General features: G+C 46.3%; 1 protein-coding gene across 2 annotated transcripts in view; it reads right to left on the bottom strand.

Annotated features, from left to right (window-relative positions):
- GALNT9 (polypeptide N-acetylgalactosaminyltransferase 9) overlaps nt 1–15,650 on the bottom strand; it is a 180,975-nt gene that overhangs the window by 81,567 nt on the left and 83,758 nt on the right. For both annotated transcript variants that reach the window (XM_080985163.1, XM_080985164.1), the window contains 2 exons: nt 12,649–12,846; nt 3,937–4,054 (listed from right to left, as the gene is read on the bottom strand). In XM_080985163.1, the coding sequence (XP_080841289.1) occupies nt 3,937–4,054; nt 12,649–12,846 (316 nt within the window). The remainder of the gene's footprint in view (nt 1–3,936; nt 4,055–12,648; nt 12,847–15,650) is intronic.

Raw genomic sequence — 15,650 nt, 5'->3', positions numbered from 1 at the left:
GGTTCAGGTGGCAACCTGAATGAAGACCTGAGGACCACGTGGAGAAACTTGGTGGGCTGCATTTGACTCTCGGGGGACTGAGGTTCCCTACTATTGGTATACAGCACAATACTCTTAATCTCAAGGTCACGGGTTCAAGCCCCACATTCGGCAAGAAGTTTCCTGCATTACAGGGGGATGGACTAGATGGCCCTTGTGGTCCCTTCCAACTCTATGTTTCTATGAAAACTGTGGGATGTGAAACACAAGAGCAGTCAAGTACAACATCTCTAGAGTGGACATAAAAGGGGGTGTCTGGACCAGCCAGTCAGAACTTCCTGTTTCTCCTAAGATGGGACAGGCTTCCTCTGCATGTGACTAGAGGTGGGCGTGGCCTCACCTGTGCAGGTAACAAAAGCATAGGACTGGCCGCCATCTCTTTCTCTCTGACTACATTCATCAAAGAAGCAACATCTGCTTAGCCTAAGATGCTCTCTTGGCTTCCAGTCAAGAGAGGACAAAGGAGCTGTCTCCTTATGGGATAGTTTCCAGGTACAGTATATTACTTTTCTAAGCTAAGTCTGCCTTCTGGGATCCAATTGTGAACAGAATGTGTGATTAAACTCTTTTTAAACTTTTATAGAAGACTGTGTCATGTCTTATCTTTTTATGAGGGACTGAATGGGAATTACCGAAAGGAAACTCATTATAGAGGCTTTAACAAGCCTGAGCAAATGCATCCGCTGTACAAGTTTTAAAAGGGGAATGTTACTCCGCTAAATTGTGGAACTTGTTAACACAAGTTGGAAAGGATATAATCAAACAATAGATCCTCTCCTGCATCCCTAAACATTCCCACAAAAACTACATCTATGAAGCTCCCTCTTCCAATCCACCTTTGTGGGCCAACTTAAATTAGGCTGAAGGCTATAGGTCTTCCTCCCTAGCTATAGTCAACCAATACCTAACTTAGGGCTCCTGATTCCTGATTGCTGTTAGGGGTCATCACTATCAGGCATCTGCTAAAGTCCATACCACATTGGTGATAATCTCAAAAGCCCTCTAGTCCCTTCTCTCTCTCTCTCTCTCTCTCTCTCTCTCTCTCTCTCTCTCTCTCTCTTCTATTGGAAGACCTAGGAGAACCAGCACTCTGGGAAGCAGAACTGATTGGGCTGAGAAAGGCTATCAAGCTGATGAGCAGCACCAACAGTGTCAAAGGGGAGTAGAACCCCACCATAGCGTGCATCCTGCCCATGTCCCTCCCAAAAAAACCTGGGGGGTTCATACCCACCTGCTGCCCAGCCCTAAGTACCAAAACATAACCTATCGTTTAATGCAGGCATAGGCAAACTCCGGCCCCCCAGATGTTTGGGACTACAATTCCCATCATCCCTGACCACTGGTCCTGTTAGCTAGGGATGATGGGAATTGTAGTCCCAAACATCTGGAGGGCTGGAATTTGCCTATGCCTGGTTTAATGTGCCACAGCCTACTTCTTTAAAAGTGCTGACCACTGATACATCATCCTGCTACCTTCAAGGAGACATTTAGCAGCAGCTCTGAGAAAAAAAAAGTCACAGCAAGCAATCTTGAATATGCTAAGCCTGGTCTACGCCAGGGAGTTGGATGAAAGCTGACAGGCGCCAAATTTAGCTGCTCCGACTCTCTGGCAGCAATTTGAGAGTCAGATGCATCCAGCCACATTCTCCAGAGGCATTTGCCCCAACTGTTTCTATGATGCTGCTAGACCCCAGGAACCAGTCCCTCTGGAACAGCCCTCTGCTCAACGTCTACGTTTCAGCACAATTGCATCTTCCAGGGCTCCAGGCCTTGGCTTTTGCTCACTAATTATGTATCAGCCTTTGGCTGCTGTGCCAGGCATCTACAGTCATGCACACCTCAAGGTAGCTGCCCATCTAGAAGTAATTCTCTGGGTGCAAGTAGGACCGGGGGGAGAACTGCAGAGTTGCACACACATCTGCACGCAAAGCATCCCGTTCATTTCTGCTGTAGGGAATGCAGGCCACCCTCACCCCCCCACATTAAGAAAGGAGCTGTCAGAAAAGTGCTACGTGAGGTTCTCAGGATTCTTAGAGCCCCAGGTTGTCTCTTCCTGTCAGAGACTGCTGGTGGGAAATTTACCACTTGAGTTTAGATACCTTTCTTTTTCATAGTGCAACACCACCTGCCAAAAGACCACACAGTTTTCTGTAGTATATTGGTTCCTTCCCTATAACCTTACACTTCTTTCTCTGTCTCGGTCTTTCCCTTTCCTGGCTCACCACTGTGCTTACCAACCCAGACATGGTTCCATATCCTTCCCTGCACCTTCCTCCTTCATTGGAATCCTTCTATGACCTATTTTCACCATTTTCCTTTCCTTTCTTCTCATTCTTTCCTCATACTGCAAAGCCTCTACCAATCCATTCCCAGTTTCTGTTCCTAGAGCCTTGGGACCTTTCCTCACTGCTGCTGCTGCATCCTGATGTTTATGGAGATGCTGGGAGCATCTGGGGAATCCTCTCGCTTCACTGTCATCACATCACTTCCAGCCAGCCTGCTTCTTCATTGGGTTGGGCCAGAGGAGAAGCAATGTGGATGGCAGCGGTAGCCTCTTCATTTTCCCATCAGCTGCTATCAGGAGGTTCCTTGGGTAGAAACTGGAGTGGCTTTTTTTAGAAAGGTTAATCCAAAGATTTTTTTCAGCTCATCAAAAACAAGGCACCAAAATTCTCTAATCTTTCTACATGTCCACCACATATGATACATGTCTCCATTACTTGCCCCACACTTCCAACAGTTGTTTGCTATGTTTTTGTACATCTTTGAGAGCTTTGATGGGGTTAGATACCACCTATATTGCATCTTTAACATGTTTTCTTTAATGTTATAACAAGCCGTAAACTTCATAGTTGTTTTCCAGAAGTTTTCCCATTCATTCAGCATTATAGGGTGTCCAATATCTTGAGCACATCTAATCATAACTGCCTTAACCTCCTCCTCGACTTCCTAGTCAAGGAGTCGTCGGTACATCTTTGATATTATCTTTGTATTATTATTCACTATTTCCTTCTCAAATTTAGAGGGTTCGATAGCAATCCATTCTTCTTATCCTGTTTAAATGTCTCATAGTTGATGATATTCCAGCCAGCCCAATGATATTCCAGCCAGCCAGCTGTTGTGCGGCTGCCATCGTATGGAAAGCTAGGAGGGAACATATCCTGGACAACAGTTCCTGAGATCCTGAAAGACTCCGCTGACACAGACTAGTCACTGAACTCCTCTTGACCCCAAGTAACTATAATAGTTCTTTGTTAATAGCTGAGACATTGCCTGGACAGCAACAGGATTTACTGACTTTTGATTTCTGGGTTGTAAGGTCAGCTGATGATTCCTGCTCTCACCTCTTGTTCAGTGTCTGCCCCCTGACCCATTTCTGGCAGTATCATGTGAACCAATCTATATTTCCCATTTTAGGTGCATGGAGCCTCTGTCTTTGTTTGGTCCCTAATTACCTCCTTGTTATGTTTGGTCCCTAATTATCATTCCAAGGAGCTCAAGGAAGCACACAGAGCTGTTCTGCTCTAACCTCACAACATCCCTTGCAAGGTAGAGATAGTGACTTGCCCAAGTGAGTTTTATAGGTGATCAGGAAATGGAATCTTGGCTTTCTCAGTTGAAACCCACGACTACTCTGATGTCTCACAGTCTGTTTCTAGACAGATTTATTTGGAACTGATCCCCCCTGACTCCAGTCCCATTTACTCCCTAGCTTCATGCTGTGCTTGCGATTGCCACCATAAAGCAATTGAAACAGTCAATGGTCAAGCAGGCTCAAATAATGAGTTAACACCGAAAGGCCTCATCCAAGCAAGGCTAAATCATGAAGCCGAGAGCTCTTATCTCTTCAAGCCCTACTTGATCTACAGTCCACAAAGCCAATAATGTGTCACTCACCCTCATACCAAGTTCAATGTTTTCTCCCCCATAAACTTCCATTCCAGGGTCAAGAAGGCCGATCTCACCAAAGTACTCTCTGTCCACCACAAACGAACAACCAATCATGGCTGGTGTCCTGTTGATGAGGGGAAACAAGGACAAATGAAGGACAAAGGGTTCAAACAATGCACCTCTGGAAGAGCAACAGCAGCAGCAGCAGCAGCAGCAACAACAACAATTTATGCAATTTCTATACGGCCCTTTATCAAAAGATCCCAGAGCGATGTACAACATTAAAAACACATTACAGAACATCAGTGATAAAACAATATACTTCTTACTATGTTTTTACCTTCCCCCGACACTTTCACAAGCGATTGATTATTAGCCATAGGCCTGGGTAAAGAGGAAAGTTTTTGCCTGGCTTCTAAAGACATGTAATGATGGTGCCAGACAAGCCTCTCTGGGGAGAGCATTCCACAATCGGGGAGCCACCACAGAAAAGGCCCGTTCTAAGAAACGAGGGGCATATTCACACAAACCCATGTCACACCATGTGATGTCAAAATGAACTTCATATCCATGCATCATCCATTCATCCATCCACCCACCCACCCAGTCAATGTGAGCCAGCAAAAACCTAACTCTAGATCTGAAAGGGCTACGGCTCAGGAGTAGATAATCTGCTTTGTAAGCAGGAGGTCTCAAATTCAATCCAGGGCTGGGAAAGACAACCTGCATAGAGAGCTGCTGCCAGCCAGTTTAGACAATGGCACTGAACTAGATAGCAGCTTCCTATATTCCATTGCAATGTGAAAACAGCACAGTCCTTCCCAAGTCTATTCAGAAGGAAGTTAAATTGACATGCTACAATGTAAGTGAGTTTAGGACAGGGGTCAGCAAACTTTTTCAGCAGGGGGCCAGTCCACCGTCCCTCAGACCTTGTGGGGGGCCAGACTATATTTTGGGAAAAAATAAATGAACGAATTCCTATGCCCCACAAATAACCCAGAGATGCATTTTAAATAAAAGGACACATTCTACTCATGTAAAAACATGCTGATTCCCAGACCATCCACGGACCGGATTTAGAAGGCGATTGGGCCAGATCTGGTCCCTGGGCCTTAGTTTGCCTACCCATGGTTTAGATTAGAAGGTCCTGCCTCTCCATCCAAATACAAGCCCCTGTGATACATTTGGGGAGAGAGCACTGCTGAGGAGAAGAAGAGGACATGTTTTGCATATAGAAGGTCCTGGGTGCAATCTTTAGCATCCTTAGCTTTTTTGAAAAAGAACAGACAGATAGCAGGTGACAGGAGAGGATAGCTACCTGAGACCCTGACTGTGATTTGGTTTGTGTATTGCTTTGGAAAGCACAAGTTACATAGGTACATCAGTCCTTGAACTCAAACGGAATTTAATTTCTTCTCTATCTCTGCTCTGAAGAGAGAGGCTCCAAAAGAGAACTACAAAATTGCCAACACAGCCCTTGTAAACACCCAGCCTTGGTCCAAAAACAATGAGAGCATTAGAGCTCCATTACCACTTTATTCAAGCAGTGATTCAATTCATTCCTTTATTAGATGTCAGTTGTAAAACTTCCCCTAATGGAACTTTATTACCGCCTTAAAAAATAAAAAGAAGGAAAGAGAGAAAGAAAAGAACAGCAGCTTTCTTACCAGGGAAGTAATATTTTACCAACATGCAGCAAACATTCTAATCAATTTGCCTTGTGTTTAATAATAATGAAAAATGCACGGAGGACTGATAAATTGAATCAGAGACTCTCCTGCCACGTCTATTGTGGCTTGTAATGACAATAAAAATAATAATGATCAAGCAAAGTTCTGAAATAAACTTCAATGGATACAAAAGGAAGCTGCAATCTGGCTCATCTTGCGTGTTTATATCTGACGCCTGGTGTTGCTCCTGCTTGAAAATGGAGCACGAAAGAAAACCAGCAATACTTCAATAATTCAATGGGACTTACCCACAGGTAAGTATTTACAGAATTGCTGCCCAAGGCTGGAAGGCAAGGATAGAAACCTGTGGCCCTCCAGATGTGGTAGAGTATCCCTCTTTTCATCCCTGACAACTGGCCATGCTGGCAAGGGTTTTGCCTCTCATCATTACCCCTGCTCCAAGCCAAGCCTAAATCATTTTGGCTAAATCATTTTGTGAGTCATAGTTATCCTGTTCATCTGATTTCAGTGGGGCTTAAACACAGCATTCACTGGGCTGAGGCCTGTCATTCTGCAATCTGGGGTACTTGTTGCTGCTGCTGCAGTTGTGGATGATAATCCCTATATGCAAAATGCCTTTCTTGGCAAGGTGTGTCTGTCTGCCTCATTATTGACTATTGACCATTATTGACATAATGACATAAAGAAGAAGTTGTTGTTGTTCCTAGTCTTTGGCCAAGCAGGAATTGTGAGCTTCTGCTTTCCCCTCCTTGGTGGTGGGGTATCCCATGAAAGGGATCCACAGGGAAGTGCTTCTCTCCATAGATCCACACGGGGGCTGAGGGCCAGTGGCAGAGCTTCAAGCTCTGGCTTGGGAGCGGAGAGCAGGGGAGGGCATGGCTGGCTTGTGTCCTGGGGGTGTGGTGGCCTGTGGGGGGTGTGGCACCCAGTGTGGGGGGAAGCTGCAATGGCACCCCACCAAGATCGTGCCGCCGGGGGTAGTGCGCTCCCCCCGCTCCCCCGTTCCTCCGCCAGTGCTGAGGGTCATAGCACTCCCTAATTTGGCTACCCAATGCCAAGTCAAACTCACCTTGGCATTGTTGTTGTGGCCTATTTTTAACCCCCCAAAACACTGGATTTACTAATATGTCCTGATGGAGGTGGATTTGTGGTGCCTGGGCATACAAGGAAGGGCCGCAGCTCAGTGGTGCAGCATCTACTTTGCATTCACAAGGTCCCATATTCAGTCTGGATCAAATTGCTCCCGCATCCCAAGAGGTCTAGGAAAACATGTCTGAGTGGGCATTGTCAAGGGTGAGAGGGAAGTCAGAAGTGTCTACCTGCACAGCCATAATCAATCAAACAGAATCTATTTTGTTTATAATCACTCTTTCTCATCCAGCTAGTAGTGAGAGGAAGACAGATACAGGGAGCGAGAGAATGAAAGAGAGAGGGGGAAAGGTGATTAATGTTGGCCAAACTGCTTTTGGATAGTCTGATGGGCTGGCCAATGGGTGCAGAGCATTATCAAGAAGTGTATCAGCAAGGGGACTTCTAACGCTGGAACAATGAAATGGCTTTTGGTTTTGGCAGGGCTGGAGCTTTCCAAGTGCTACACTGCAAATGGATATTGTTGTACTGGGGCGGGGGAGAGATTGTGCAGTCAATCTGTGTAAATTACTTTAAGATGTTCTTCAGTGAGCACAGCTTGAGATCCTCTGGAGCAGTGGGAATGCTGCTGTCCAAGGTGGCAAAGACAAAAGTGGTGAGCTAGAGTTGCCCTTGTGCTATTGGTGACTTTGCATCTTCCCACAGTGGCAGGATACCCTCCAATATTTCTCCAATGAAAATAGAAACACCCTAAGGAAAGGTGGGACATTCTGGGATCAAATCAGAAACCAAGACAGTTTCTATAAATCCAGGACTGTCCCTGGGAAATAGGGACACTTGGAGGGTCTGATAATGTCCTCAATGGGATAATATACTTGGTCTTTATTAGTTCTTGAGTGTGAAGAAACCAGCACACCTTGCTCTTGACAGACAGGGCGTGGGAATAGATGGATCATAGGTGTGATCTATTCTGACAGATCTTGTCTCCCTTAATGCCTTAATCTAATCTGACAATCCGGGAGGAGGGGGAAAATTGGCCTGCCATCTGTCTCTTTTGCTGCTCAAACACCGGTATGATTTTATTTCCCAGATGTCTTTACAGAGGAGGAGGAGGGGAGAGAAGTAACTTCTGATTAGAATCAAAGTGACACAAATCCACACCCGCACCACTGAAGTCAAAAGGATGTCAAGAGAGTCGGCGAGACGTCAACAAAGACTTAATATGCACCAAAAAAACAACAACTGAGTTTTCTCAGGCCATTGAAGCAGGGAGAGCTTGCGAGAGGCTGGGCAGAAAGACGGCGTGTTTCACTGCAAACTCATTTCGATAAATTAGAGAATGTCAAAACACACTTTGTGGAGATGGCGGAATACTTGCGCGTGGCACCTTGATGGAGCATCACCTGCCTCGTTCTATGGTACATTAAGCAATCGGCGAGAAACGTATGGGTTGTTTTAACAGGCCACTACTGCTGGGATAAGGAGATAAAAATTCAAGGCAGAGGCGAGCCTGACTGGAGACAGGTGACTAATGGCTCCAGGAGGTGTTGATAATGGAATGCAACAGAGTAGTCCATCAATAGGCAGAGCAGGTAAGTGGGGAGGGAAGCAGCTCAATGGACAATTAGGCCTCCCTGTCTAGCCTCTGAGGCTGCTTTGGGTAAACCATTTATGGTGTATGATATCAGGTGTGGGGCAGCTAAAGATGCAGCTAGGGTGAAAGGTGGACTGTGGAGCCAGCAAAGTCCCAGCACTTGGGAACTGCCAACTAGCAGCTGATTGTTGCGGCTTGCAAGTGCATGGCCTTGAATCAACCAATCATCAGAATTTGCAAAACATGGTGCAGACTATCAATGACTACTGTTAGGAATTTTTTCCACTTGGCAAATTGGCACCGGCCATTTGGTTTTTCGCCTACCTTGTAGCAAATCGTCACAACTCCTTTGGTCTTGGTGGTTAGGCATTGGTAGGGGTATTGTTATGTAGATGTGTTGGGGGGGGAGCGCCATCATCTGGGGGGATTCTGGGGGGGGGTGGCCTCGTCCGAAGCCTATGGAGGCCAGGGCCTAAAGCGCGCCCCCGAGCGGTGACCCTGGGGGAGTACCTAGGGCTCCCCCTGCTGGTGTTAACCCTTCCCGGTCTTCAAGCAAACAGGCTGAAGCTGGATAGTCAGATAGGACCAATGCCTAAGCCAATACCGCTCTTACCTGTAACCAATAATGTTGTGGCCAATTTTAGCCCATTAACCTTAATCAATGGTGTCACGTGTCGTTATTTCTACTGGGGGAGGCGGGAACTCACCACGCAACTAGCAGCTGATTGTTGAGGCTTGCAAGTGCATAGCCTTGAATCAACCAATCATCAAGATTTGCAAAACATGGTGCAGACTATGCAGACTATGGTGGTCATGTTCTATCTTTCCTATCGAAGGCAGTGCAGTGGTACCTTGGGTTACATACGCTTCAGGTTACAGACTCCGCTAACCCAGAAATAGTGCTTCAGGTTAAGAACTTTGCTTCAGGATGAGAACAGAAATCGTGCTCCGGTGGTGCGGCGGCAGCGGGAGGCCCCATTAGCTAAAGTGGTGCTTCAGGTTAAGAACAGTTTCAGGTTAAGAACGGACCTCCGGAACAAATTAAGTACTTAACCTGAGGTACCACTGTATGCCCCTGAATGCCTGTTGCTAGGAATCACAGGTGGGGAGAGTTGCTGTTGCAGTCAGGTTGGCCACAGGCATTTGGCTGGCCTAGATGGGCTGTTGGCTTGATTCAGCAGGCTTTTTTATGTTCTTCAAGTCTTATGCCACTGAGTGCCAAAGTCTGCCATCTCTGCGTGGCAGGGAGTGTGAACAAGGAATCCAGCACATCATGGGGCTCTGCCTGCTTAGCTTCACTCCCAGATCCTATGGCTTTGTGAACTTCTGGCTTGACATTTCACAGTGAGGAATGAAAAGGGGATGGGGTTTTTTGTGGGGGGAGTTACTACTTGGAGGCATAAGCAGTGACAGCGCCTTCTCGGCAGTGGCACCCTCCCATCAGATGTAAAGGAGATAAAGAACTACACAACTTTTAGAAGACATCTGAAAGCAGCCCTGTATCAGGAAGTTTTAATGTTTGGTGGTTTATTATGTTTTTATATTTTGCTGGAAGCAGCCTTGAGTGGCTGGGAGAACCCAGTCAGATGGGTGGGGTAAAAATAATAAAAATGATTGTTTTTATTACGTCATTTGACTTCTTTTTAAAGAAGTTTTTGCTGTTCCACAAGTGGCACAGTGGAGTCACTGCTCCCTGCCCACCCTGTGCTTTTCAGCATGTTGCTACTGCATGATGTAACCATGTTCCAAGGGCCATGCAATCACAGAATGGGAAGGTCTTAATGCTGGTGGTGGCCAAACCAAAAGAGGTGGTAGGGGAAAAACACCACTAAACGGCATATATCCCTTGAAAATGTTGCTGACTTTCACCATCCACACACACAAAAGTATCACTGAAATGCCTCCCTGTCGCTACTTCAATTCACAGTTTGTGAATATGGGGATTTCATCTCAGCCCAACTTCGCAAACTTTATCAATCATCAGCACCATCTGCCAATGTGCATGGTGATGTACAGAACAAATGCAACCCTCCATCCCAAGAAGCCTGCAATGTAAAAGAGAAGGCAATGAAGGGAGGAATGTGGATAATGGAGGTACAGGTAAAATGGAAAATAATACGTGGTCTGTGGCAACACACAATCCCAACAGTAAGGAGGAGCTATTCAGAAGAGAAGAGGGGTGTGTGTGAAAGAGCGAGAGCGAGAAAGAGCAAGAGAGAGAGAAACCAAAGATTAAGTTGGTGTAGTCACCGCTTCCCTGGCCACTGGAATCAATAGCAAAACATTGCCAGTGCATAGATGTATCTCCACAGTGACAATGAAATAGTGGCTGCTCTTTGAAAGTGGAAGGAGAAAAGCTGGCCAGGTTTATCAAGGGACATTCAGATTTCCTGAGCAATTATCTGCCTGCATATTGAGGCTTCACAAAGAGCAGGAGGTCCCCGATAACAGACGTGCACTGCTTGAAGATAAATAAAATGAATGCTGTTGCGTCCCTCTGTTTCGCAGCGATAAGAGGAAAAGTAAGGCTAAAGCCCAATTTGCATCATTTAAGAACCTTTGCTCAGGCGTGGGGTTGCCTCTAATGGGGAAAGGAGGAGGGAACCATGCGCGTGAGAACACACACACACACACAAGGAGGGAGGGTGGTATGAAATATCTGCAGCTCCTGAATTTGCAAACTATGAGTCGGGTGGAGGGCCTTTGGAAGAGAAAAACAGCTGTCAGGAGGGGATGAGCTTCACCCATTTCCACAGCCACTGCTTTCCTTCTGGATCTCCTCCCCCAGGCTGCTTTACCCCTTGAGATGAACATATATACGTGCATAGCTGCACTTTGGTCCACATATTGCTTCAGGGAGTACAAATTAGGTAGATGCACACTAAAAAGCAAAAAACTGTATGGATTTTGTCTCCAGTCCTATTGACTTCCCAGCCAAGATGTCAGCAGAAAGGTCGCAGAAGAAAGGTTGCTTTTTGTGGGGTACGTGAGGAAGATGCCATCAGTGGGGCTCCCTTTTGTGTGAGCCCACATACTCATCATTGGTGCTTATTTCCTTCCTTCCTTCTTTCCTCTGTCCCTAAGCCACACAGCTGCTCAAAAGAAGGCAGGACAGGTGGAGGAAGCAGCTCCAGTTCCTGAGTCTTCTCACTGCATGGAGAGGGCAAGTGATCAGGTGGTAGCAATAGCAAATATGAGGGGGAAGGGCCATAGCTCAGTGGTAGATCATCTGTCTTCCATGCAGAAGGTCCCAGGTTCAACCCTTGGTACCTCCAGGTGGGACCGTGAATGTCCATGATCTGATACCCTGGAGAGCCACTGCCACTGCCAACACTGAGCTAGCTGGACCACTGGCCTGACTCAATATGAGGCAGTTTCGTCAGTGTGGGTGATACTGAACTACATGGAACACTGGATGGGCTTAGCCTAAGGCAGCTTCCTATGAGGATCACAACCAAGGGGCCCTAGGGGTCAGTGATGGGCCTTCTGAAGGAGTGCATACCTCAATAGGAACCCAGTAATGCCTGCTGGAAGTTTGGGTGCAACTCAGCTTGGACAAGAGGGATTTTGCATGGGTGAAGGCAGATAGAATTTGGGGCATCCAGATTCCTAGACTATCCTTGTACTTTTAACCTCTTGAGCTGACCTCTGTATCTGATATTAGACTGATATGGTTGCATTCTTTTACAGCTTCCTGCTTCTCTCACACTTCTCTTGGACCTTAATATGAGAGGTCAACTTGGAGCTAGTATGGCTGCCTTTGTTCTTCTCCAGATTGGCTAGTTAGGTTAGAAACTTTTCTATCCAATGTATGTATTTCCTACTATAAACTACTTCATTGTTTTCTTACTCTGCAAGCATATATCTGTGTGGGATTGCAACAAGTCTACTCTTTCGCTCAGTTGGTTAGAGTGTAGTGCTGATAACACGAAGGTTGCAGGTTTGATCCCTTTAGGGATTGGATCAGATGATCCTCAGTGTCCCTTCCAACTTTACAATGCTATGATTCTACGATTCTTTAACCAAGATTCACTAGCAAAAATGCCTCTCACTCTGCATACGAAAGGGTTCCAACAAGTAACTGGACCCAGCTATCCCAATAATGCCTAGACAGAATGCTGCGCTGACACCAGCTCTGAAAGTTGCACAAGGACTTGGCCAACTCAGAACAGTGGTGTGTGGTTGATGCATCTGATGGGGTGGCTTAAATTCCTCAAGGCACACAACACCCCCTCTCATGGCATGCAGTGTTGTTTTTGTGGGGAGTGGTCACCAAGATCAGCCCTTGGGATTAAGGGACTTTCAGCAGTAAAGCAGCAATGATATGAAATTGCAGAAAGTCACCTGATAGGTGCAGACTCGTCCCCCTTGTCCAGCCAGTCTTGCGGTGGGATTATGTACATACACCAGAGTCCCCAGTTGTAGCCATGAGCTGCATTGGCGTATTGCTGCACTTCAAACGTGTTGTATTTTATGTTGTCAATAGCTGGAAGGATGATCCGTTTCCTGTCTTCTTTGATGCGGGTAAGTGCCGGCTCCACCCTGTAAACAAACAATATTTGTTCCTGTTTTTCTTTTTGTTTTTAAGAAGAGTATTTTGTTGAGAATAAATAGAACTGAAATTAATGCTCCCAATTCACCCCCATATGGAATATTGATGGCCACCAACTTGGAAGGCTTTACAAGAGGATTAGACAAATTCATGGAGCAAAAAGGATATCGGCGGCTTTGTTCTTCCTCTACTTTTGAAGACACTATGCCTCAAAACACCTATTGCTGGGAATCACAAGTGGGGTTGTGCTCAGAGCCTACTAGCTGGCTTCCCCTGGGCATCTGGCTGGCTGCTATGGAACAAGACGCTGGACTAGATTATCCTTACCTTATCCAGCAGCCTCTTCTTATGTTCTCTTGAAGTCAACTATTATTTCTTAAAAAAATAAGTGAACAAATCAATCTTGAATATATCCATGAGCAGGGCTGTTGGACATGAGCAGGGAACCTGTGGATATTCAGATGTTCATAGAATCATAGAATTGTAGAATTGGAAGGGACCTTGAGGATCACGTTGGACACCAATGCATAAGAACATAGGAAGGACCTTCTATGATCAGGCCAATGACCCATCTAGTCCAGCATCCTGTTCTCACAGTGGCCAACCCGATGACTGTGGGAAATTCACAAGCAGAATATGAGTGCAAGAGCAGGCTCACTTCCTGTGGTTTCCAGCAACTGGGATTCAGAAGCACTACTGCCACCAACTCCCATCAGTCCCAAGCCTCATGGCCAGTGGTCAGATGATGGAGCTCAGCCACGCTGGAAGGACTACAGGTCCGCCACCCCTGCTTTAGGACTTTGTAAGAATCTCAACCCATCCCACCACTGAGATTTGAAACAGCACCCCTGAACCCTATCATTCATTTGCAACGAGGTGCTGCACGGCCAACAAACACCTATAGGGTGCATGGGGAGGGGACGTAGGCTATGCATCCCATCATATCAAGAGCCAATAGCCATCTAGACATGACTGGACTACAACTTCCAGCATCCCTGACCATCGTGCTGGCTGGGGCTGGGGCCAACATTATCCGGAGGACCATAGGTTTCCCTTTCATGCTCCAAGCCATGCTTAGATTGGGTAGATCAGACAGGTGGGCAAGGCAGCTTCCTATATGATATGTAGAAGAGTCTCTGGTTCCTGGTGTATCAAGTCTTTAGCTTAAGGAATGCACCTGTACTTATCCTCCAGCTTTTCACAGAAGAAAACAGGATACATTCACCTTGCACCACTCATGCCCTTGTAGGGAAGATCACTATCTGAACCTTCAGAACATAATGCATTGCTGAAGGCTCTGCTCTTGCCTGTCACTTGCTATCTTCACATACTCTGCAAAGGCCTGCCCTCCCCTGATCTGAAAAGCCAACATGGTGTTTATTCTTTTGGTTAAAGAATTCAGCAGGGAAAACTGCTACAACAAATTGTCTAAGAAGACATAACCAACAACAGTAAATATATCAATATGTCCGATGAGTGAAATGGCAAGTGGTGCACTGCATACTAATTTAGTGTTTACATCAAGGATGGGGCAGGTCTAGCCTATGGGTCAAACATGGCCTCCCATGCCTCCCCATTTTGCCTGAAAGAACAAAACCATGCTCAGCTGTCCCACACCTGATGTAATATGTGATGTTAGGTGTGGGACACATATATTCATGGTGGCAGAAAGCAGGGTTGACCTCCTCGTGCATCAGTTAACGCATGGTGGTGGGGACGGGCTGGTGCACTCAAACTCTGCAGGAAGTAGGGCTGAACCCCCATTCATGAGCTAATATGCAGAAAGTTCAGTCCTACTTGGTTCAGGCATGCAAACCAGTCCCCATTCCTGAGCCTTGCAGGAAGCAAGATTGAACCTCAGTTCGTCAGCAGATGAGCAGGGAATTCAATCCTTCTTGATTTGGGCACATCAGCCAACTCCTGTTCACGCACCCTGAAAAAGCAGGATTGAACCCTTGTGTATCACCCAATATGCAGTTTGTTGAATATTGATCAGGTAATGTCTCTCCTCACCACCACCAAGGGTCAACTTCAACAGGTGTTCTAAAGGCAAGATGAACCCACCCAACCACCACCACTCAGAGATGTAACTTCCAGAGGACTGGGGATGCAGTTACCGTATTTTTCGCTCTATAAGACGCACCAGACCACAAGACACACCTAGTTTTTGGAGGAGGAAAACAAGAAAAAAAAAATTCTGAATCTCAGAAGCCAGAACAGCAAGAGGGATCGCTGCACAGTGAAAGCAGCAATCCCTCTTGCTGTTCTGGCTTCTGTGGTAGCTGTGCAGCCTGCATTCGCTCCATAAGACGCACACACATTTCCCCTTACTTTTTAGAAAGGAAAAAGCGAGTCTTATACAGCAAAAAATACAGTAAATGTTGCTGGATGGCAACTCTTAAAGACAGGCAGTGTGGAATAATGGTTAGAGTGTTGGGCTAGGACCAAGCAGATCAGACGTATCTCTGAATGTCAGTAGCTGGGAAACAGCAGCGGGAATGGACTGTAGTCCCCCTATCCTTCTTGTGGGCTTCCCAGAGGCCACTGAGGGAAACATGATGCTGGACTAGATAGGTTTTTGGTGTGAACCAGCAGGGTCCTTCTTACATTCTTATCCAGGTTCAAATCCCATTCATCCATAAAACTCACTGGACAATCTGAGGCTGGTCACAAGTGCTTAGCCTAACTTACTTTACAAGGATGGGGGGGGGGGGAGGACCATGTATGAACATCTTGGAGGAAGTGTGGAAGATAATGGATGACAATTCTAGCAGCTTGTACTAACCATGTTTGA

This window comes from Podarcis pityusensis (assembly GCF_964106645.2).
Source record: "Podarcis pityusensis genome assembly, chromosome: 16".
NCBI lineage: Eukaryota > Metazoa > Chordata > Lepidosauria > Squamata > Lacertidae > Podarcis > Podarcis pityusensis.
Note: the sequence above shows the minus strand (reverse complement) of the source record. Positions and strands in the feature narration are given on the sequence as shown.